This window comes from Wyeomyia smithii, chromosome 1, assembly GCF_029784165.1.
Source record: "Wyeomyia smithii strain HCP4-BCI-WySm-NY-G18 chromosome 1, ASM2978416v1, whole genome shotgun sequence".
Taxonomy (NCBI): domain Eukaryota; kingdom Metazoa; phylum Arthropoda; class Insecta; order Diptera; family Culicidae; genus Wyeomyia; species Wyeomyia smithii.
The window spans coordinates 11,667,814-11,693,156 of NC_073694.1; the positions used below are offsets into that span (position 1 = coordinate 11,667,814).

The following is a 25,343-nucleotide window of genomic DNA, read 5'->3' on the forward strand; positions in this document are numbered from 1 at the left end:
GTTTTTTTTAAATCTTACGATGGAGTCAATCACTAAATTTTGTATTTTTCCACGCAGCAACGAAGGCGAGGACGTGACGCTACACTTTGCAATGTATTTTGACCCGTATGCGGATCTGGTATCCACCGCCGACCTTCACTCGATTCTGATGGAAGAGATAACGTCCGATCATCCTCGCTACCTGCGCAACCTAACCATCGATCCGTCCAGTTTGATCATCAAGGAAGTGCTCGGACAGTTTGACGATATTCCAGGAACTTCCTCGTCTCCGCTGGGTGGTAAAGATGATGTTATCAACGAGATTATCACCACGATGCGACCACCTCGAAAGTGTGAACCACTGCGTCTCAGCTACTGCCGCTCGGTAGGTTACAACTTTACCACCTATCCGAACATCTTCGGCCACGGATCGGTAGAGGAAGTCGAAGCCGACCTGATATCGTTCCGTGAGCTGGTGGATGCCGAATGCTTCCGACAGGCATTCGACTTCATCTGCCGATTGTTGCAACCCCCGTGCGAATATCGCCGTATTGAGGAACCGACTCCGGGAAAGATATGCCGCCAGTATTGTCAGGCGTTCTGGAATGGGTGCGGCGATCGACTGCCGGAGCGGTTCAAGAAGTACATGGATTGCGAACGGTTTCCGGAGTCCACGGCAATACAGTCTTGCCACAGTCGTCCTGGTTGTGCAACGGAGCTGCAATCCAACGCTCTCTCGTCCCGGTTGTGCGATGGAGTTGCTGACTGTCCGGATTTGTCCGATGAGAACACGTGCACCTTCTGCCCGTACGGTGCGATCTACTGCGGCCGGGGTAGAGTTTGCTACGCCCGGAACGCTCGCTGCGATGGCAAGATGGACTGTCCGGACGGGAGTGATGAGAAGGATTGTCGTAAGTGGTTTCCTTCAGATCGAGCCCGAGATAATCTAATAAATTTTTGCTTTTCTAGTCTCGATTTCACCTCAGGTAACGTATTTGACGTTCCCGGCACCGATCGTGCCGTACCGGCCTCGCTTCTACTCGGAAGGGTACGCTGTCTTCTCGGAGAAGGGAATCACCGGAAAGTTATGCTCCGTTGGGATGGAGACCAATGAGTACGTGCGTAATACCGTGGCTGAATCGCTGTGCAAAGCGCTCGGCTACGAAAGGGTCGAATATTCGGAGGTGCGAAATGATACGGAACCCAACACCAGCTACGTGCGAGTGCTGGACCCGCGAGCTTCGGAGATCAGCTTTGTACGAACGACCTGCCAGAGCAAGCAATCGCTGTACGTGGGCTGCGGACAGCTGGAGTGCGGAGTTCAGTCGGCTCTGCCGAGTAATCCAAATGTGGGACTGTCCAAAATGGCCGCTCCTGGGGATTGGCCATGGTTGGCAGCGCTGTTCCGTGCGGATACGCACGTTTGCGATGGGACTTTGGTAAGTTACTTGCGATGAGTTCTGTGTGGTATTTGATGGATTACATTCTTACAGGTGTCGTCTGATTGGGTTTTGACGACGGAGTCATGCTTCCAGGGCCAACCCAAAGCGACATGGATTGCCATGTTTGGTGCAGTGCGATTATCTTCTAATGCTCCCTGGACTCAACGACGACGAATTGTGAGTATGCTCTAAAAGCAGTTTGAATCCCCCTTTACTCATATTAATTTTCCCCCCACAGATTGGTATGGTGAAATCCCCGGTCGAGGGCAGCACGGCGGCATTAGTGCGCCTAGAAAACCCTGTCGTTTACTCGGACTTCGTCCGTCCTATCTGCCTACCGGACATCCCGCTGAAGGAAACCATCGATCGGAGCGACCTGGTCACTCCAACTCCCCACGCCGCACGATTCTCTAAGGCACGCCAGCGGAAACGCATCAAGGAATACCGCCAGTACTTCGAGACACCCGGTGAGGAGGACCCTTCCGAAGACTACGGCGAAGCCACGGAAGCAACTCGCTACTCAATCAACGAATTCGCAGCCGAATTCGCAGACGAAGGCGATCAAATCCCGAAAGCCGAAGCCGTTGGTGCCGTCAGCGGTGCCCGGAACGCGTATCCCCTGCCGGAAAATTCCCCCCAAACCAACAACTACATTTCCCCCCTGAACCACATCGGAAGCAGCTTCCAGCCGCCCAAACCGAAGCAGTCCGTGTGGACAAATTGCAACACGCTCGGCTGGAGCCGCCAGCGAGATCATCTGCAGCGAGTTCAGCTTAAAATAAGCGACATGAAACCCTGTGAGAACGTTTCGATCGCCACCGTTAACAGCATGTGCACGGAAGCGGCCTACCACAAGCAGGACTGCAGCGAAGAAGAGTTCGCCGGTAGTCCCGTCGTTTGTTTACTCTCGACCGAACGGAAATGGGCCCTGGTAGGGGTTGCCTCCTGGCGGATAGCGTGTGCTCCCAACGGAGTTGCCCGGCCCCGAATGTACGATAAAATTACATCCAATAGCCAATGGATCCGAGAAATTATTGCCGCCTCGGTGTAGCCTCCGGCAGGGTCTGCGTGATCAAATTATGTGCAAATATTTAGCTTATAAACGTGTGTATGTTTGCGCGTGTATGTGTGTGCGTTCGGGTCAACACAGCAGGACCAAGGCGGTGTGAAGTCTCGAAGTCCCAACTTTCCCGGAAGAAAAAGAAGAGAAGGTAATTTTTTCATTACTTCATTGGCCATTCGTTCTTCCGCCCCGGAAGTGACATCGATCGTGACTTTCACTGCGCAGCCGTCGGCTGAAATGTATAGTAAAAAAGAAAAACCTTCGAGTTGAGTTTAAAAAGTGCACGGCTTTAGGAACCTCGACATCTCGTGGGAATGATTTATTTTTTTTATGAGTTACGTTAACCGGTGTATTATAGTTGGAGCAAAATTTAAACCCAAGCTGTTTTAAAGTTATTTTTAAATGTTAATTGTTACGTTACGTTACTCAATGATTCGTAAAACCTAGACTGCTTCTTAAGAAATGCGAAACCCAAAACGGAAACCCAAATTTAGGCAATAAAGCAAACAGTGTCCTAAACGCTGCGACGTACGTTAATCGGCGCCAAGAGTGAACAGTTCGTGGCTGCCTGGGAAGGAGGTAGTGATTATCCATCAGAGGAGTGTTTAAGAACCATTACTGCTTATTTGATTTACTCCAGATTCTATCCGGATGATGCTACATAACCGTAAAGCAGATTTTTGCTTATAAAAAACGAAAAAATTGTGGAGATTTATCCTATCTACATTAGGTGAATGATTTACTGCCAGAATTTACCTAGAATGGATCGAAAATTTGCTGGAAAATGTGTGGATCTCATTGAGGACTTTTGGGACAGTTTCGGACCTCTTTCTAGCGGCGTCGTAGTTTGGTTTGGTTAGACGAAAAGCTGAAATTTATTTTTTGCAATTAATTTTTAGCATAAAATTTTGAATTAATAGTAACTTACAATTTTGGTCTCTTCATATACTGTCACTAACAATATAAGTCAATTTTTCAAATGAATTTACTTCTAAATTTTGAACAACGTGTTTCTTCCTTGCAGTAAAAAGTGCAAGTGAAAGACAATGGTGCTGATAAGGAGGAAGTGATCGCCGATAAATGAGCAGGGTATTTTAGATTGTGGATCTCGATATAATGAATTGACTTCAAGTGAGCAGTGTGTTTGAGATTGAATTTCGCACGGGCAGAGGCGCACCAACATCCCCCGGCCCTTAACGCTGGTTCTTGATCTCCTGTGTGTCAGCGTTATCAATTTTTTTCATGCAGTGTGCTGGTTTCCTGGATGTCCAATATCGCGATCTTCATTACAGGACGTCGTAGCACCCCATTCTGAGTTTTGACGACGTCCGTCGCGTCCTGTCAATGTAGATAAAACTTTGCCTCGCAGCCACCCATTACGCGTGGATTCGTTCACAATAACCACCAGGTCCCCCTTTTTGCACTCCTTCGTATCTCCTGCCCACTTGGGGCGACAAGCAATTGTAGGAAGGTATTCCTTAATCCAGCGATGCCAGAATTCGTCCACCAGACTTCTCATTAGCCTCCAGCTGTTGCTCACGGCTGGTACCGGTAAAATTGGTGCCTTTGTCGCTCCAAATCTCCAACGGCGATCCTCTTCGTACCAGAAACCGTCGAATAGCCATCCTGCATGAGTTCGTGGAGAGTGATTGCACTACTTCCAAGTGTACTGCTCAGATGATGAGGCACGTGAATAAGGCAACCCATCTTTTCACCAGTGAACGTCCTATCTTCACCTAGATAGGGCCAAAATAGTCAAGGCCCACGTGAAAAAAAGGTCTGACAAACGCACTAAGCCTTGCTATGGTTGGACCATGATTATGCTTCAAAACCGTTGGAAGAAAGTGGGGCTTGAGACCAAACATGGTGATGTGGATATTCACATCGATTATACATCCAAAACTGACCTACGCTTCGTTAGTATGGTGGCCGAAAACCAAAGAATCCACTGCCAGAACAAAGAGAAATAAAGTTCAACGACTTGCGTGCATTGCTATAACAGGAGCAATGAGCAGCACCCCATCAAAAACTCTTGATCCAATTCTTCTTCTGTTGCCGTTGTACGAATACGTGCAACTAGAAGCAGAAAAGAGTGCATTGAGGCTCAAACGAACGAAAACTATCTTGTCAGGTGATCTTGTGGGTCACCTGACTATATTGGACTTTTTCAAAAGAGGGCCAGTGATGAGTATGAATGGAGACTGGATGGCACCTCAGGATAATCATGATAATATCCCCTCTTCCCTGTAGGGAATATTATTCCCTACAAGGTGTGCGAAACGTCGCGTACAGACTGGGAAGTCGATGTTCCTGATGTCCGTCTCGGTTCAACGATATTTTTCACAGATGGCTCAAAAGTAGGTACAAAAACTGGTGCAGGAATCTTCGACCCTGGAATTGATATTTCAGCGGCAATGGGACAGTGACTAGAAAATTTCTTACTTATACTTTTAAGGCTTCAGACCGATTTATCGACAAAGTACCGAATACAGAATACGTCGCCATGTCCCTCGGTTTTGGGCCGCTATCCTCCAATCGCCCCCAACACCAATTTCGCGTGCATCCTCGTCGACAGCACACATCCAACGAGTGCGGGGTTTACTCCGAAGTCGACGACCTCTATCGGGATTCCTGCTAAATATAGCCTTCGCTTGACGCTCATCCGACATTCTCGCTACATGCCTGGTCCACTGAAGTCTGCCGTGTTTCATCTGCTTGACTATATCCGCCGAGTTGTATGCCTGGTACACTTCATGGTTCATGCGTCTGCGCCAATCACCATTTTCTAGTTTGCCGCCAAGGATTGAACGCAAAATCCTACGCTCAAAATCACCAAGAGCTCGCCGATCAGCCTCTTCCAGCGTCCATGATTCATGGCCATAGAGAGCCACCGGAAGAATCAGTGTTTTATAGAGTGCAAGTTTAGTACGGATTTGCAGACTGCTGATTAGGCAATCCGTAAAAGGCCCCACGTCTAACCTCGTTGTCACATGTCACTAATGTTCCCAGGTAAATAAATTCGTCGACTCTTTCAAATGTTTCCCCATCTAGCACCATCGCAGCACCAACCTCCGACGGACTACCACACACTCTGCCAGCCACCATGTATTTCGTTTTGGCAGAGTTTATGACAAGCACTAATCTCGCAGCTTCCCTCCTGAGGGGTCCGAAGGCCTCTTCCACAGCTCTACGGTTGATACCAATGATGTCGATATCGTCCGCAAAACCGAGAAGCCGTGCGACTTCGTAATGATGGTGCCGCTTCTCTGCACACCAGCTCTCCGTATCGCACCTTCCAATGCGATGTTGAACAATAAGTTCGACAGCCCGTCACCCTGCTTCAAACCATCCAACGTCACGAAAGAGTCCGATATCTCACCGGCTATCCTGACGCTTGATGTAGAACCTTCAAGGGTGGCAAGTATCAGCTTGATCAGCTTTGTTGGGAAGCCATGTTCGAGCATAATCTGCCATAACTCATTTCTCTTAACTGAATCGTACGCTGCCCTAGAGTCTATGAACAGATGCTGCGTCTGCAAGTTGAATTCTCGAAATTTATCGAGGATTTGTCGCAAGGTAAACATTTGGTCCGTCGTGGAGCGTCCCCCTCGAAAACCGCATCGGTACTCGCCAACAAAGGTCTCCTGCAACGGCCTCAGTCTGTGGAACAGGATGCGGGAGATAATTTTGTAAACGGTATTGAGAAGAGTTATGCCCCGATAATTGCTACAGTCCAGGCGATGGCCTTTTTTGTAGATCGGGCATATGAGACCCTCCAACCAGTCCGAGAGCAATTCTTCATCAGACCACACTCTCAGCATGATCCGATGGATGGCACGATGCAGCTGTTCGCTCCCGACTTTGAAGAGTTTGGCGGGAATGCCGTCCTTCCCGGCTGCCTTGCAGTTTCTCAGCTTTTTCACTGCTTTCTTCACCTCGTCCATGGATGGTGGATCCACAGCTTGACCATCATTCTCAATAGTCATCCTGCTCCTTTCGACTCCACTGTTTCCCTCACCGTTCAACAGCACACTGAAGTGTTCCTTCCAACGCCTGGCCACCTCTGTTTTATCGGTTATCAGGTTCCCCTCCCTATCGTTGCACATGACAGGGGCTGACACGTTTCGATTTCTGATTCCGTTGACCTTCTTGTAGAAGCTCCTCGCATCGTGCCTGGAGAAGCACCTTCCGCCTCCGCAAAAATACGCTCCCAATGCTGCCGTTTCTTCCAGCGATGGAGTCCCTTTTCAGCGGCTCTAGCATCTCGATATCTACCCACGCTCTGAGGAGTCACAGCCGTGGCCAACATGTAACCCCTGGCGCGGTTCTTCTCCTCCATCACTCGCTGGCACTCAGCGTCAAACCACTCATTGGACTCAGCTGCCGCAGTTGTACCCGACACTTTTCGTGCTGTAGTGCTGATCGAACTGTGGATGCATCCTCCTCGTTGCCGTGGCTTTCAACACGTTGGACAGCCGGGCGCGGATTTTGGCTACTACGAGATAGTGATCCGAGTCAACGTCCGGCCCTCTGGACGACCTCACGTCTGTAACGTCTGAAAAGTGCCGTCCATCAATCAGAACGTGGTCGATTTGAGAGCAAAGCTCTCCATTCGGGTGCATCCAGGTGTGCTTACGTATGTTCCGGCGTGCAAAATAAGTGCTACATATAGCCATCCCCCTAGCTGCAGCGAAATTAACAAGCCTCAGGCCATTGTCGTTCGTAGTAGAGTGGAAGCTTTCCCTACCAGTTACGGGGCGGAAAAAGTCTTCGGCACTCATTGTATGTCTTTTCCAGGAGCTCATAGAACTCCTCCTTACCGTCATCGGGTTCCTCGTTGATCGGTGCGTACACATTTATTAGGCTGTAGTTGAAGAATTTGCCCTTAATTCTCAACACGCATATACGGTCACTGATCAGCCTCCATCCAATGACACGCTTCATCTGTTTCCAATTAGCACGAAACCGACTCCTCTTTCAGCTTAATGTGGTACTTGAATGAAGTATCCGCAATAGGATCTACTGCTCGGAATTCGTGTTCTCCCGATTTCGGCCACCGCACCTCCTGGATAGCTGCAACCTTCACATTCACCTTCCGCAGCTCCTTACATTCCAAGTATCGAGTTTCCAATAATCGTTGTCCTTTTTCGTTCGCCTAGGTCCATGCCGATTATTCCGTTCCGTATTTATATCTGGATTGTTCGTAGTATTTAATATTCGGTATGCTGCCTTACTAGAGCTACGATACCTAGTCTCGCGACGGGGCTGCCGTCTTTGATATAGCTGGCGAGACACCGCGTTTCATGATTCAGCCGCCCGCTCCGAATCAAACGCTGTTGTATGCCGCCCCTAACATGGGGAAACAGCCGCGTACGTCCCCGGGGGGTTGGTTACCCGATCTCCACTAAGGTTACTTATGCAAATATTTGTATTTTCTCTTACAGTCAAGCAGCGCTGAAAGCACTTGATGCTTAAGCAGATATTAGACGAAGCAAATATTTGCTGTTTTTGGATACAGATTTTATTTTGTGCAAATAAAAATCGTACCAAAAATAGCAAATATTTGCGTCGTCTAATACCTGCGTAAGCGTTATAAATGTACATGCAAGTTTGTCTGGGAATGTATTCTCCCATTGCGACAGCTGTGTCAAACAAACTCAGTAAATTTATACTGGGTTCCAGGATATTGTGGCATTGGTGGGAATGAAAGGGCAGACGAACTTGCGAAACGAGGATCTAACTCACAGTTTATCGGCCCAGAACTTTGCTGCGGAATATCAAACTGTGCAGTGAAAATGGAGCTTAAACGCCAATCCAACCAATTGGTTGGATGCCAAAAAGTGTTCCCAATCTAAAAGATTTATAACACCAAACAAAAACCATTCAAAAAAGCTCCTAGAGCTCAACAAAAGAGCTCTTTGTACATATGTCGGCCTAGTAACGGGGCACTGTCCGAGTAGATATCATTTAAAGAACATTGGCCGGGTTCAGGATGATATCTGTCGCTTTTGTAATACGGAACGCGAGACATCGGAACATCTGCTTTGCAGTTGTGGTGCATTATTTAAACGCAGATCAAGACTTCTTGGCAGTGGCTTCTTACAGCCCGAAGAGATTTGGTCTCTGAATCCTGGAAAGGTGATTGGCTTCGTAAACCATATTTTATCTGACTGGGAGCGTGTCGGTGCAGGTACCTGATCACTCACAACAATAGTGGTCATTGTATTTTGCAAAGGGACACGTATAGCAATTGACTGGGATATATTACAAAAGTTCATATCAATGGACAACGTAATCCTAATTCCCTAACAAAAAAAAGCCTTGTTTCGTTTTTCTTATTTTGCAGTGCGTACATAGATTTCCTATTGAAACCGACAAGCCATTTTGAGTGAACTTTGTCAGTAGCTCTATTTCTTCCGGGAACGCATGTTTTTGATCTAGAAGCCATAAAGTGTCTTGGGCCCTATTGAATTCCTCCGGGGTAAGAAAACATTGTTCAAGTGGTAGTCCCTGTTTCTTTCGACGAATGTTTTGTATTGCACGGTGTACATATGCGACTGCACGCCAAACTCTTTCAAACTTAGAGAAACGGCTCCAATCGATTACTTCATTTACCACAATATATTGTACCATACATGGTTTCAGTTCTTCTGGGGTTTCTTCGCTTATAAACTGCCGTGGCCAAGATGCTTCTGTTTCTCTTAGGAACTGAGGTCCAGTAAACCAGCGACTTTCTGGGTACAAGTTTGGTCCTTTGCCCCATTTTGTTGCCTCGTCCGCCACGTGGGTACCCACTTCCAATCTTTGGCATTAGTTTTGGAGAGAATCTCTCCCATTCTACAGGCCACAAACTGCCGGTAGCGGCGGTGATCGGAATTGATCCATGCGAGTACTGTTTTCGAGTCGGTCCATAACACCCTTCTCATGATCGGTAAACTGTGACATGTGCAGAGTGTTTTCATTGACCTACAACCGATAACGGCTGCCTGCAACTCCAACGGTGAATATCACCGCGAATATTGACTGAATATTGCGCTGAATATGGGCTCTCACACTTCAGGTATGAGAGTTAGAACATTGCACTATTCGACAAACTTGTAGTACTACTTAGGGACTACAAGTTCGTTATACATTGTTTCACAAAATTTCATTTTTGGAACGAGCTATCGGCACACGGCGAGCAAACACCCCAAAATTGAATATGCAACCTTGATCTGGGATTTAAAAAAAAGATTTTTTTCGTAAAGCTAGTATTGATTTCTTCGTTAACCTGCTTCTGACCTTCGAATGCATACTTTTTTTAATTTTATCTAGCCTTCAGAAACGTTTTTAGTCATTCTGAGCTTAAATTGGAATCATTTTCTTTTAAGTTGTTTTTCTGGCCATTTTTCGGCAATTCTGAGATTAATTTGGTGTTACTTTCTTTTTAGGTCCCAAATTGGAATCATTAGTTTTTGACTTTTCCGGCCTAAGCAGTGTTTATTCGCAAATCCGAGCTCGATTTGGAATATTAGCTTTCAGAAGATGTTTATGTCTAATTGGATTTTTTTCATATTTTGTTTTAGTCCTTTAAAAGCATTTTTCCGCATTTTTACATTTTTTTCAGCTTCGCTGAGCTTAATTAAAGATCATTTTTGGACTTGGCCTTTGCGGCCGCAATCCAAAGCTTATTTATTCATTTTTTCTGGTTATTTTTTCCTTTGGGCATTAGGAAGCGTTTTTCCGAAATCCTGAACTTATGTTGGATTATTTTTCTGAACTGAATTTTGAATTTTTTACTTTGACAGCAGCCCAAATTCATCAATTAGAAACGACGACGTTCAAAATAGCTTATGCACGCCCCTGCCAACGTACGCCTACAGGTTATGCGTTACGCAAAACGCCTCTCTTGGGCTGTCAGCAACATATAAAACTGTCTCGCTCTTTAACATTTTTGCAACAACGCACGTGCAGCGTGCGGTACACTACCACATGCTAAACGCAAACAAGTGGTTGCTACTGACTGTCGTGGCTTTCGCGTGACTCAATGTAAGTTGTTTTTTCTTCGAATCGAATTTCACTGCTTCATCTGCGGATGATTCCAATACCTGCTGCTGTTTTTCTTCTTCCAACTGTTGCATCTTTCCACTATCATCCTCCATCCACTTACCTTCCGCACCTGACCGGTTCCAAGTTCCTCGAGAGCTGTTCTCCAGCAAAGTAAAATCAAGACATCTTCTCTCTGCTGTACTTTTTTTTATTGCATGCCCGCCGCTTCGCTTGGCTCAGATTGCCTCCAGTCCAGTCCGATCGCGACTATTGACCGGTTCGGAACTGTTTTCTAGTGTTGTCCTCGCGCTGAAGCTTATGCCACGTGTTTTCCACAAAAGTGCTATTTTCGCCCACTTTGCAGGTTTTTGTTGAAAATTTTTCGGTTCCCCTCTAGGGTTGAGTCGAGCCGCTTTGATTGGTGAAATTTTCCAACGAAAAAAAGGCGAACTTTTGACTGTTTTGATTGAAAACAGGGAAAAAAACTATCGAGTTGTCAACTGTCCGGGACGGTTACTGTGTGAAAATATTGACGATTTATTGACTTGTTTCACGTGGTTTGTGGTATGTTATTAGTCATTTAAGCACTCTGCAAACAATGGTATCGGTTTTTATCCCGTTTTTCCGACGCCTACTTTGTATCCTCTCATCAAACAAACCGACTGTCAGTTAGTAATGTGCGCATTAGTTCGTGCGTGTGTGTGAGTTATAAATTGAGCCAATTGAGTGTTGTGTACAAACTATCCCATACACTCACACACACTAATTTTTGTTTTGACTGTTGCGAAGCATGCATGAATGAATGGATGAAAAAGCATATGATTTTACGCTACAACATTTTGAAGGTCATTTAACTTTGTTTGTTTACTATGCCAGGTCTGTGCGGTGCGAAATGCCAGCCTCACTAGTGTTGGAAGATGGCACGATCGTGCACGGTGACAGCTTCGGTGCCGCGGTTGATTCCGACGGAGAGGTGGTCTTTCAGACGGGAATGGTTGGCTACCCGGAATCGATGACCGATCCGTCTTACCACGGGCAGATTCTGGTGTTGACGTATCCTTTGATTGGGAACTACGGCATCCCGGGCGAGGATCTCGACGAGTGGGGCCTGATGCGGCACTTCGAGTCGAACAATAAGATCTGGACGGCCGGGCTGGTGGTGGGGGAGATTTGCGACGAACCGTCTCACTGGCGCAGCAAGCTAACCCTGTCGGAGTGGATGCGCAAGCACCGGGTGCCGGGAATCAGCGGCATCGATACCCGTGCGCTGACTAAGAAGATACGCGAAAATGGAACCGTTCTGGGTGAGTCTTTAGCAACATTGATTTATATGTGGTGTGGTTTGCAAGCGGGGAAAAGGTCAGCGCCAACTTGATGCTTGCTCTGGCTTGCAAAAAAAAAAAACGTTATACTTATTATTTACTTTAGAAATGTACTTTTTTGATTGCCGGCAATATTCCTGAAATAAGTTGATTTTTGTTTGGGTCTGCACAAGTATTGCTATTAAGAGGTATATATTCTATATTATCGTGTATGTTATTGCCTACGCTTATGAGATGGAGCGAAACTAATATTTAAATGTAACTAGCCGTACTTGAAAACCCCTATGTATCAATTTTCACCGTTATCGGTTCAGTAGTCAGACATTCGCATTTATAGATACATACTAGCTGAGTACCCGATCTTGCTCGGGATCCAAAACTAGCTCTTGTTATGGTGGCTTAGAAGTTATTGATTTCTGATTTGTTGAACTCAAAAATTGATATTTTATGTTACTATTGAATTTGAAATTTCGAACCGTATTGTGAGAAGATTATTTCGCCAATCAGTGGCCAATATCTGGTTTATCATTCTATAACCATTTTGTTATGCCAAGAAACATCGGTGCCTAGTTTGATAGAGACACGACTAACTGTTACAGAGTGATGGTGGATCACACATTCAAATACACTACAACTATTATATAGATAGATCTGAAAAGGATTTGTTCGATGTTTTGGATCAAATTTTAATTTAACAACAGCTCAACCTCAGTAACTAACAGTAACAGTAATTTAGCTATCAAATGATTATTATATCGAATCGTATGTTTTAAAAAACGATCAATCGCAAAATTCGGCCCGCGGATTAAACGTTTTGTTATGCTTGCCTAGAAATATGTGTACAAAAGTTCGAAAATTACTAGAAATCACCCACTTCAGATATTCTTAAAATATATCCTAATACAAAAACAGCCTAAAACTATCGATTGAAAAAACGCTGGATACCGCAGAATACTAAAAAATGTCGATTTGCTCTAAATTAGTAATGTATGTGGTACAACAAATGGTGGGTCAAATTTGTCTGCATCACCTCTATCAGCCTCTTAGACATAATTTTTTATTCTTTACGTGTCCCCATTGTTCCGGAGATACCGATATTTGAGCGTTATTAGTTTTATGCAAACTGTAGGTCACCATCTCAGGATTCGAAATGGCGATTTTCAGTTTCTAGACAAGGTCTCGGTTCTAGAAGAATCAATATTGGAAAGCTATCCGAAAGTTTATTTCAAACTAAAGTGTTGTCCAGTTAGAATCCGGAATCACTTATTGTCGTCAAATAAACCGTATATGATGTGCTCAAACGTTCCAGGAAGCGAAAGAACGTGGATCGAGTGCCTCAAGGTAAGCGTGTGTGGAACATATGACCGCAAGCTGAACCAAAAGATGTTGAGAACCTTCAGAGCAAACCCTGCACTACAAGATAATGAAATCGCGCAAAAATACCGTCTGAAGAATTCGTTTGCGAGCATGGTACGTTCTTATCGAGCCACCAAGCAACCAAGCAGAAAGTTGAAACAAAGTTTCGTTACCAAAACGCGAGCTCGGAGATTGTATCAGCATATAATTGACCATGGGAAAAACACAGTGATCTCAAATCTACTACACATTGTTTATTGGATTGTCCCTGTGACTTATATATAGTAATAGAGAAAATAGATATCCGTATCCTCTGTGCGGTAGAGAGAAATTCCAATTTCACCTCACGCTCTTCGAACTGTAACGCGAGCGCTTCTCTCTTGCTAGTGCTTACCACGCTTTTTATGTACGCGCGCGACAACGAGTGTTAAAAAAAAAATAGTAGCAGGGTGGTATTCAAGACACGACCGCATGACGTTGACTACCGTATTCTTATATTCCATTAAAACAAATAGTAGAGGGAATTGCAACGCTTCTATCACAAAACTTTGAGGCACCAAAAGGTACCAGTTGCCGATTATTCTTGTTTACTGGTTATTCAGTCCAGAATTCCAGACATTCCAGTTTTTTGCAGTAGCCATTTACTAATAACAGCCACCAGTATTACGGGTGAAATCGGCCCGAGATGACCGGTACTATTTTGTCTTTCCTCCTTTCAGTTGCTAACATTTAGCGTCCGTATGTAACCGGTACGGTTTAGTCATGAAACTGATGGGGTTTGATTGATTGATTTCTTTTGAAGGGACTTTAATCCCAAACGGTCATTCGTCCCTCTGCTTTGCTTGAGGAGAAACAGTCTCTTATATAGCCCAAAGACATACGCTGGATGATGGTGGCTTCTCAAACCTGGCGGTACCGGTGGCGGTGCCACACGAAGTGATGCCACATTTTCATCTGTATTTTGGAGCTCAAAAAATCTTATCATCTTTGTAAATACAACACTGATAGAACGGACACGTAACGGGACCAGACAACAACACTTATTGCTCTTACTTAATATTAAGTAAGAGCAATAAGTGTTGTTGTCTGGTCCCGTTTACGTGTCCGTTCTATCAGTGTTGTATTGTGAAGCTCTTACGTTAGCACTGCTCATATAAATACTAGCATCTTGGTAAAATTTGAAATAATCTGTAAAATGAAATCTGCATACGTACTGGACATATTCTTCTCGAAAAAAATGCAATATAGCTTGTTTAACATTTTCCCGTGATTCATTCATGCACACGTTTTTATGCGTAGCATATGAATATAATAAAACCTCCGACACGCTCCACCGCATTTGAGTTAATTTATTCAACTATATAAAGAAGTTTAATTTACGACCCAATGAAAACCAAAAAAATCTGTATAAATCTGTATTATTTTCAGAAAATCTGTGTGAAAAATACGCAAAAATCTGTATAAATGTAGATAAATCTGTATATGTGGCATCACTGGCCACACGCGCCATAAACATGCATACACGCCATAAACATACACACATGCTATATAGCAAGCCACACACCTTATATATTGGGGACACACGCTACAGATATTCACACACGTTATGTGCACACACCCTATATATACATACGCTGAATGATGGTGGCTTCTCAAACCACCTGACGATGCGAGTCTCTTTAAGGTTCGGGTTGTATTCACCTAACGATATCTGAATCGGATTACCGCTGGTGGGGTCCAACTCAGATCGAAGGGAAGCCGAACTGAAAGAGGTGAGAACTGCAGCAAACCACTACCACCGCCGCTGTTGCCCGCTGCTAATCCACTTCGCCTACTGCCATCGGTATTGATGTCCGCTGCTGCTGGGGTGAAATGTTCGAACGGTACCTTTATACCAAAGCTTCATCAGTTAGTTAGAAAGAAGGAGGGGCTAAGTAGCTAATGAAATGACAAGGAACGTAAATAAGCATCGGAAACAGAAAGTGCCAACAACAATAACAACAAAGTCAGATCGATTGTATCCGTTAGTGTCGACTGTGCTTGGGAAGAGAGGTAGTGATTGGCTGCGCGGTATGATTGAGACAATCGATATTAATTACCAATTTCTCAATAGTGTATCTCAAACAATAGTTTGTTTTTGTTACATAAATTAAACCGTAAAAGGATTTCTGATCGATTGATGCCAAAACCTCGAAAACCTGATTATAAATGACTGAAAAATAAGCGCTCAAAACCTGACCACTTTTCCCTGGTTTTCCCTGGTTGAATTACTAGATTTTCAAATTCAGGTGCCTAACTTCGATATAGACGTTAGTCAACGTCAAAAAAAAAAAAAACAAATAAAAAGCTCTCAACTCCACCGATGGAAAAAAAATCGCTTCTGGCGACTAATGAATACGTATAAACCAAGCCTATGATGCGTTGACATCGTCGTCAGTGTGCGAGTTATTCTTATTCTTCGCACATTTGCAAACAGACCTCCATGGTAGGTGAATAACGAAGATCACAAAAGAGCACCATATATAAAAAATCGTTACTGGTGCACTCTCTCCGCCTTCCTTCTTACGATGTACTTTTCATCGTGGAAGCACGCAATATATGTTATTCTCTATATGCACAGCTGAGAATATAAAGTTAGTCGCGTTATGAACAAAAAGTAATAAGAGAAATTGGATCGTAAATATTTACTCAATGATGGGGATTTTTTTTTTCAAGAAAGAGAGTTCGTGTTTTCCTACTCTCACTCAACTCAACGGGGTTTTTTTTTGTGGTAGCTGGTAGGTGCAAGCGCAAGTGCAAATTGCTAGTTGGTTAGAAGCTTTTGTCGGTATAAGGCGTCAATATGGACAAAGGGCTAAGAAAAAATAATGTATCCGAAAAAGTTCGGCAAATGTTTGTGGCGGAGAATGGCAATTTCCGGTGCACGGCGGTGGAAAATTGTAGCTATCGGCCAAAAGTCATTAACGTTACGAACTGCCATCGTAACTTTTTCTCTCTCAGTTTGCCATGATCAGACAACAAATATTTAGCTAACCTTTTATAGTGTTTTCATAACAAAAAATGAGATTTCGGAAATATTAACTTAAACAACTTTTTTAACCATTTTAAATTTTGTGTATTGATAATGTAAAGCAAAGCCTTGGTGCTACATACCGTCTTGAAATTTGAACTTCTGTTTATTATACACAGACTTCGCAGCCAACTGTTGAGTGTACAGGACAATTGCGGGGCTAGAGCTACGATCCTTCTGACACTATTAGTTTTCCCCGAGCTGGAGAGAGAGAGAGAGACTTTTTTATTTCAAATAAAGTTGTTCCTTGATCATTGACAAAATTGATTTTTTTGACGTAGAATACGTCTTACGGCAACATATATAGGGGTTCAACTTCAATACAGGGATCCAACTTCGAAAACCGAAAACATGGAGAGCGTCACGAAAATTGTCCAATTTCAAACGTTCTAAACTCAGTCAGTTTTCAACCGATTTCCGTCATTTTTGCAGCAATCGATTGGAAAATCATTTAAGCAACCGTCCAAATGCAGAAAATTGTAATTTGACTGTTCGAACTATTGTACTATTGAAAATTGTTGAACCTTGTCGAAACGTAAATGTCGACCTTTGATTGGTTGCTTGCTGCCTTTCCCTAAAAAGGACGACAGAATGGAGTACCTAGTTAGCCAGGAATGCACTCGTTGGGCTATATAAGAGACTGCTTCTCCTCAAGCAATCTCAGTTTACTAGCAGCAGGCAGCAGCGGCGGACAGTTGCAGCGATGGCAGTGGGCAAAGGCGGCGTGGAGCAGCAGCGGGCAACAGCGGCGGCGGTAGTGGTTAGCTGCAGAACCTAACTTTTTCAGTTCGGCTCCCTTTTGATCTGAGTTGGACCCCACCAGTGGTAATTCAATTCAGATACCGTTGGGTGAATACAGCCAGAAATTAAATGAGACTCGCACCGCCAGGTGGTTTGAGAAGCCACCATCTTCCAGGGTGTATATATAGGGTGTGTGCACATATATAACGTGTGTGAATATTTATAGCGTGTGTCGCTAGCGTGCGTGGCTAGCTATATAGCGCATGCATGTCTATAGCGTGCGTGGTTTGCGTGTGCATGGTTATATAGTTTCTGTGCTTGTCTATAGCGTGTCTGTGCATGTCTATAGCATGTCTGTGCATGTTTATAGCGTGCGTAGCTAGCAATATAGCGTGCGTGACTAGCAGTATAGCGATAAAAATTATCATATATAGTTTCGAATAAATCATCTCATGTTGATTTTACACAGTAAATCATCAGAACTAAATCAAAAATTTGCCATGTCAAAAAACAATATTCAGTTGTCAATAAATGGCATTGACAAACATTATTAACCTCTTTTGACTTCAGCTAAGCCTCAAAGTTTACTGAGTGTATTTCAACATTTATTTGAAGAATGTTTGCGCCAGTGAACCTGAATCACATAATTTTTCGCTCAAGTCCTACTATTTGCAGCGATCAGTTTTAAAATTATCTACGCTACTGCAAACTGCAGAAAATTGTTCGTATTAAACCTAGGTTACCGGGAATGCACTATTGGCCCTCATCGTAGCCACTGCCTAAATTAAGCTTTCTCAGTGCAACTTGATACAAAAGACAGCCACAAAACAATACAATTCAATTCTTGTTTTGGATATGGCGTCAAGTGAAACTGCTTAGCTGCACATAGCTTCTGCTGTTGTTCTTTGTCGTTACCGGTGCCGTCTGTAGAGGTAAACGTCATCTGGAACAGAGAGACCATTAAATTGATAAACCCCATTGAGTGTATTCCCAAACCTATTGCAAGAAATACATTGACTTAAGACAGGCTGTCGTATTCTAGGTTAACTCTGCGGTCGTGTCTAATAAACAACCTCTTCAACTTTTTCACGATGGGTAATTCCTTACATATAATTAGTTGGTGTTAAGTCAGATTAACATTTGAATATAAACAAATTCTAGATTTACTACTCTTTGAATTTCGGAGTGTTCAAGCTTTTGTGCAATTCTGATGTTACGGGCCCGTTTGATTTATCACTAACAGCATGTTTCTCCTACTTGACCCATTATGGCCCAACAACATTTGTCGTTACAAACCCAACCAACTTTTCAGAAACAAACCCCCTGTGGTCAATGAAGGCAAATAAATATGTTACCAAAATCGAACCATCGAACCGCACTGTGTCAACAGGGTGTGTTACAACTGATTCAATTGTGACGTACGGAGAACTTACAAAACAAATTTCTTCTAAATATGTATTAAGAATTTTTTCCTTACTGTTACAAGTGTATACAAATTTTAATAACAGTTCGAATATTTCCAAAACAAATAAAAACAAAGGTTCAAACTGTAACTGTTTTCAGTACAGAGCATATAGCTCTGAAACTAACCTTATAATCGTTCTGACAATGCTTTTCGGTCGGAGGGCTGTGGAATGAGCGCGAAGCCTTTTAAGACCACCATTGTTGGCCCTAACTAGTGTTTCTTGAACTGGTATTCCGCGAACATTCGACTAATTGAAAAAAGCTTCAATGAGCTTTTTATCATACCAATTGTTTCTCCTCTATGTTTTTCGAACTGTTGTGAAAGATAGAAAAAGTTTTAATGATTTGCAAAATATTGCAGATTTTATCAGGTATTAATCAGGCATTAGACGTAAAAAACACTTGCCATATTTTGTTTGGATTTGAGTTGCATAACATTTGTACTAGGGTAAATATGTTTGTTAAATTAGCCGTTACAAATTTGATCTGTAAATACTTTATGTCATTTGTACTCAGAAATATAGAAAATTGGAAAGGAAGGGAAAAAAAGATCTGAGTTTTTATGCTTATATTCCAAGTTCCTTGTTGAATTCAGTATGAATAAACAAGTCCAGTGATAATAAAAATGTCGTTGCCAGCATATGTTTAATAAGAATGATAATTCTACAAACCTCTACAAATTTTTGCTAAAGATTTTGCTAAAGAAGCCTTATTTTACCTCTCGGTGTTATTTCGAATATATTCGGTTCAACACAATTGGCATACAGCACTAAAACCTGAAAATCGCAGCACTGAAACGTGAAAATGCAGTATCAAAATCTGCAATAATGCATCCAAAACCAGTTCAAAAGCAAGTCAAGCATTATTCAAAGATTTTCAAAACTCCATCCCCTCTCACTCTTCCATAACGTTACTACCCAAATTAGTATGAGGAAAATATTCCATTCACTAATCATAACAAAAACTAGTGAGTAATGTCATTGACGAAATCGCAACGCAATACAACAAACGTATGATTTCTCGGTAACAAACATAGCACATTTTGGTATCTGTTTGGCTGCTATAGAAAACCTGCTGAAAAAAATACCTTCCGAACTACTTACTCTCCCTCCCATCATCACCGCACCGCATCATCGCTGCTGCGTCACTGCGATGCGAGATGCAATCCAACCAACATTTATGGGACTCTCAATTATTCTTTTGCTTGTTGCTATCGTTTTTTTCCTACGATGCGCCACGTACGAAGAGAGAATTACAACGGAGCAACGCGCATCACTCTATTCTCAGAGTTGTATGTAGTCAACTGTTGTATTTGTCATCTCCGAGTGGCCAAGGCACCAACATTTTATTACGTATTGAGAGGATACAATTTTAGTCATGAACTGTGCACTTCATGATGTGCACAACTCAAGATGAAAAAACAATCAGCTCAAAATCATTTCATTTCCTTCACTGCGCATAACTAGCTTGTTTATATACGAAAACTCCATCCGAAATGGCTTGTACTGCTTCAGATCATGCTGATCCCAGTTATCGGTCTCGATGCACTCGATCAGTTTCTCTAGCTCCCGATCTGCGGATGTAGCTGCGACAACTTCTCCAATATCTATTGCAGTTGATTCTTGTACGGCTCTAATAACTTCTTCGGTATCCGAATCGAAATCTTCATTATTTTCCATAACCGATAGCAGTGACAATGATTCAACCAGCACACGTCTAATAAACATATCCGTTTCCTCACCCCAGTGTGGGTCTTCTACATGAGCCGCAAGTTTAGATAAGCAATCAGCCAAATTCGCAGACCCTTTTCGATAAACGACTCTGAATCGAAACGATTGAATTCTCAGCAACCATCTTTTGATTCGAGCTGTTGGTCGTGATGTTACCGAGAACAATGTTTCAAGGGGTCGATGGTCCGTTTCAAGCTCAAATGTTATTCCCAGAAGATAGTGCCTAAATCTTTCAACAGCCCAAACAATACCTAGAGCTTCTTTTTCGATTGGCAGATACGTTTTTTCTATTTCTGACAGGCTTTTAGAAGCATAACTTATGACTCGAGGTTAAGAGCTTTTGAACTGTATCAAAACGGCTCCCAACCCAACCCAACCCCTGAGGCGTCTGTTACTACTAGGGTACGATCGTTTGGATCATAGAATCCTAAACTGCCTGCTGACCCAATAAGTGCCATGACTTCATCGAAAGATGATTGGTGCTGTATATTCCACTCAAAATTAGATTCCTGCTTCAATAGCTGTCTCAGAGGATAGTTAACGGTTGTTAAATTTGGGATGAACCTTGAAATGCATGATTGATATGCGTTAGTGAGCTTTTTAAATAATATATCACTAATTTCCTACCTTGAAACATACGTTACTAAACCCAGGAAACTTCGAAGCTCCTCTTTCGTACGCGGAGCTCTACAAGACAAAATCGACTTGACTTTTTCCTCGCTCGGTGATACCCCATTGGCTGACAGTTTGTGTCCGAGAAATGTAACTTCGCTCTGCTTTAATCTGCATTTGTGGTCATTCAGTAATATTCCGTATTGGCTCAAAACATCTAGCGTCTGTTTAACGGCAGAGTCATGTTCTTCCATAGTCTCGCCGAATATCATGATGTCATCGATAAATACGACGGTGTTGTTGCACCCTCCCAGAATGTTCTCCATAAGGTTCTGGAAGAGCTCCGGCGCACAATTGATGCCGAAAAGAAGCCGTTTGTATCGGAATAGTCTCCAATTGGTAATAAAAGTGGTGACGTCACGACAGTCTTCAGAAAGTTCCACCTGATGAAATGCTTGTTGGATATCGAGTGATGTGAAGTATTCCCAAGTAACAATTCTGGTTTAATCAAAGTTTTATAGCGCCCTTTCGGCTGTATTAAGCGCTATAAAATTTTGTTAAAACCAATATTGTTACTAGGGTTGGGCATTGGGAAATCGTGATACCAAATCGTCGACAACGGGTAGCGGATGATTTAACCTCTGGATAGCTTGGTTTCCCCTCCTCATATCAACGCATAATCGTAAGTCTCCGTTCTCTTTTAGGATGGGAACTAATGGCGAAACCCATGACGTTGGTTTCTTAACCTTTTCGATAATATCCATCCTTTAGAGTTCGTTTATCTTCTGTTTTACTTTCTCCAATAGAGGTATGGGGCAGCGGCGCAAAGGTTGAATAATGGGAGGCACTGTTCCGATTTTAAGTACGCCCAGTTTCTGTGCTGTCAATTTACCCAGTAACGGTTGTTGTCCTTTATGAATGACATAAAAAGTCGCGTTCGTTCGCAATATGTGCCCGTTATCATCAACTTCAAGTTCCGCATCAAAAGCAGTAAGAAGATTCAGAGGTATTCGCCCATACGCCAAGAATCGTTTGCCTGTGTCAATTCTTTCATTCGATATCCTAACATCACATAATTTCATCAATTCCCATGTCGTATCATCAATGAGATTATGTGTGAAACCAGAATCGATCAGCATAGCGATTTGGACACCACCAACTCGGCATTGAATTACTTCGTCACCTTCGCCCCCAACATTGTAAACCGGAAAATGTTCTGGTGATTTATTACCGTCATTTTCATTAACATTGAAAACGTTCCTGGGACGTTTCTCTGGTGTCGCGAAATGTTGCTTGCGTTTTCGGTTATCTAGTTTCTCTGGTGTCGCGAAATGTTGCTTGCGTTTTCGGTTATCTAGTGTCCGACTTTCCTAGTTATTTGAAATTATTGTTGTATTCAAATTTTAATACCAATATAAAATAGTAAGGAAAACAAAAATATGTACGTACCTTTTCATCAACATGACTTGTCTTCGATTTAGACCGGCATACCGATCGAAAATGTCCTACTTTACCACAGGAACGGCATGTTTCGGTCGCCGCAGGACATCGAGCTCCAGGCCGGTGAGCCTCATATCCGCACCTCAGACACTTCGAACTCCTGCCAGGATTGCTGGTGAATGAACGATTGGCACTACTCTCCGATCTTCTGCTGTTGTTGGTGAATAATCGGTTGACACCGCACTCTGACCGGCTTTCGGATACTCTGTGGTTAATCTTAGAAGACTGATATCGAACTGCCTGGAATGCGTTCACGATTTTCGTCGTGTCGTCCAACGTGAGAACTTCCTTTTCGAGTAACTTTTGCCTAAGATCATTCGATGCATATTGTATGATTTTATTAATAACAGCAATATGCCGGCTTTCTGTAACTGTCTTGCCAAAAGATATCTTCTCCGCTTTTTGCTGCACTCGTAATGCAAACTTTTCAATAGGTTCATCAGTTTCGGGGGCCATTGACCAGAATAAAAAGCGTCCAAAACTGTCATGATGCTTGGGAGAAAAGTGCTGCTGTAGTTTCTCTTTTGCTACTAGATACGGGTCTGCATCGTCATCCACGTCATCTTCGTCATTTATGCCTGGCAAACCATAATATGCACTCTGTAATTCCATCCCACCCATAGCCAGTAGCTGCACCTTCTTACTTGCACCATCCTGTACACGAGCAGCAGCCATAACATTCTCGAACCACCTAATCCACATGTTCCAAGTATTTCGCACTTCAGATGCCGGAAGGTGTTTGTACTTGAAGTGGGGAAGATTGTACGATGCCGGACTCAAGAACTGTACATTCTGATGAACAACTTGCGGTTCTGGGGCCAGCTCCGATTATTTGTCACTGAATACACATGAAAAATAAATAAAATTATGGATGTTTATTCTGCTAGCCCATTCTATCAATATGCACTGCTGCTGTCTTACAATCAACAAATCAGCAGCATGTAATCATTACATATGTCGTGAGAAATTCTCGAGAATGCATTATTGTCAGCATCAAAAATAACCGGAATTCAATTGTAAATAAACTTCGACAGTTTCAACCGGAATTCAATCGGTTGCATTTCGACTGAACACTTCTTACCGGAATCCAATTAGTTTTTTTCTTGCCTGCCGTCATCTCATTGCTTCTAATCGGAATTCAATCGGTTGCTTTTTCTCAATTACCTTCAATAAATATCCGGAATTAAATCGGATGCTCTCAAAACACAAACCGGAATCAAATCGGTTACATTTATCTTTAGAGATGATCAAATAGTTTGTTAAAATATCGCTGCACTGTTTTTTTTTTTTTTTTTTTTTTTTTTTAAGATAACTCTTCTTGTCGCTTTTATGAATATTGGTTGAATCCAACACACCGACGCACTAATCATCAATCCAATTTCGTTACTCTTGCCAGAGAAAAAAATCATCACGGCAATGTAACGCCATTTTGTTTTATTCGCACATGCCCGACTTTTTTTCTCACCTGCAAACTTTTACTGCTCTTCTCGGTGGTATGACTGATGAAATTGAAAATGATTTATTCACAGAATTGAGAGGGTGTAACCTGCAAATGAAAGCAAGTTTGCGTTTGCACAATCGGCCAATTTTCTCCAGCCTTCAAAATGGCGCTGATCATCCGATTTTTTCGAAGTGCTAATTTTTCACCGATTTTACTTCACTGAGCACTTTTTCTGTTCCTGATTTTCCGTGAATAAACAAATAAACACGAATTATATTTTTCCCGTCGAGGTTTTTCTTTTTCACCTCGTCGCCACGGTTTGTGAGAACGTTTAATAGATCACAGAAAAACTAACACGCGAAGTATAAAGGGCTCTTCCCACTGCTTCCGTTCCGGGACCGGGCCGTGGCTGTTCCGCGCGTCGTCCGGGCTCGTTTGAGATTGATTGCATGCGTTCTTATGAACGCATTCACACTGACGCGCCGTGCCCAGACCGGGGCAGCGTTGAGTTGCCGTCGTGCTGCTGCAGTGCGAGAGAAAAACTATCGTTGCCGACGATACTTTGTGTTGGCCGGAAAGTGCACGGAAGGCACTCGGGTGGATGCGTGTATGTTGTAGTGACATATTTCGCGCGGAGTGAGCTGCGGTATAAAAAAAAGGGAAAGACGTTCTTTCACATACACACATCAACATTTCTCAGCCAGAGCGCAGCGCAGGCACGGTTCAAGCACGGCGCAGTGTGAATGCATGAAAAGTCCCGGACGAGCCCGGTCCCGGCCCGGTCCCGGAACGGAAGCAGTGGGAATAGCCCTTAATGCTTCCAGCGGTAGGGACTAGAAGTGGGCAATCCGCTCACGAACTGATCTAAAGAGCTGGTTCTTCAAAGTGAGTGAGTGATCTATCGTTCTTTTTTAAATAGCGGTAACTCACCCCTTACCTCAAGCAAATAGCTGATAGCTGATTTTGTTGATCAGACACCGCAAGCAAGAGCCAAATGAATGCTTCACCCCAAGCGCAAAGCGGCGCGCGACACTGCAATAAGACTTCCAAAAAAAAGCTGCCATCGGCTGCCTGCTCTCCTATGTATAATCATCCACCAGCCACGGGAATAAAAAAATAAAATCTACTTGCCAAAGTTCACACACAGGCACACGGACTGGCTAACGCCGAGAACGCACACGAAAGGATGGCAAAAGTGGAACGAAAAGAGCGAAAGAACTGGTTCACTGATCTTTTGAATCTGTTCAGACAATCCGCTCCCGAGCTGATCAGAAAGTCAGTGCTTTAAAAGATCGAAATCTTCTGATCGCGAGCGGATTGCCTGCGAGCTGAACAGAAGAGCCATCGGAAGAATCAGTTCTTCTGAGAGCTAAAGATTTCGCTCTTTCAAAGAACTGAGTCTTCCGATCAGCCTGCGAGCGGATTGCCAGAAGATCGGTGAATCAGTTCTTTCGTTCTTTTCGTTCCACATCCATTCGTGTGTGTACTCGGCGTTAGTCAACCCGTGTAGGCACCTGTGTATGAACTGTGACAAGTTGACTTTTTGCAAGCTCTTGCGGCTGGCTGGTGGGTGGGTAATGGGATATGCAGGTTAT

At 43.4% G+C, this 25,343-nt stretch overlaps 3 protein-coding genes across 6 annotated transcripts in view; 2 read left to right on the forward strand and 1 right to left on the reverse strand.

Moving 5' to 3' along the window:
* The window catches only part of LOC129717463 (uncharacterized), a 215,617-nt gene extending 212,624 nt beyond the window's left edge, over positions 1 to 2,993 (forward strand). For all 3 annotated transcript variants that reach the window (XM_055667369.1, XM_055667370.1, XM_055667371.1), the window contains exons 5-8: positions 58 to 890; positions 949 to 1,418; positions 1,473 to 1,598; positions 1,660 to 2,993. In XM_055667369.1, coding sequence (XP_055523344.1) covers positions 58 to 890; positions 949 to 1,418; positions 1,473 to 1,598; positions 1,660 to 2,472 — 2,242 coding nt within the window. In that variant the 3' untranslated portion in view covers positions 2,473 to 2,993. The remainder of the gene's footprint in view (positions 1 to 57; positions 891 to 948; positions 1,419 to 1,472; positions 1,599 to 1,659) is intronic.
* The window catches only part of LOC129717460 (uncharacterized), a 50,515-nt gene extending 26,388 nt beyond the window's left edge, over positions 1 to 24,127 (reverse strand). Inside the window, exons 1-3 of one of the 2 annotated variants that reach the window (XM_055667361.1) lie at positions 23,773 to 24,127; positions 22,952 to 23,145; positions 22,257 to 22,885 (exon numbers count right to left, since the gene is read on the reverse strand). In XM_055667361.1, the coding sequence (XP_055523336.1) occupies positions 22,257 to 22,885; positions 22,952 to 23,009 (687 nt within the window). In that variant the 5' untranslated portion in view covers positions 23,010 to 23,145; positions 23,773 to 24,127. Of the gene's footprint in view, positions 1 to 22,256; positions 23,146 to 23,772 lie in introns of both variants that reach the window. The other variant, XM_055667360.1, reaches the window with a different exon arrangement.
* Positions 10,779 to 25,343, forward strand: part of LOC129717457 (CAD protein) — a 107,199-nt gene continuing 92,634 nt past the window's right edge. The window contains exons 1-2 of the mRNA XM_055667357.1: positions 10,779 to 11,076; positions 11,389 to 11,816. Of these exons, the coding sequence (XP_055523332.1) occupies positions 11,405 to 11,816 (412 nt within the window). The 5' untranslated portion in view covers positions 10,779 to 11,076; positions 11,389 to 11,404. The remainder of the gene's footprint in view (positions 11,077 to 11,388; positions 11,817 to 25,343) is intronic.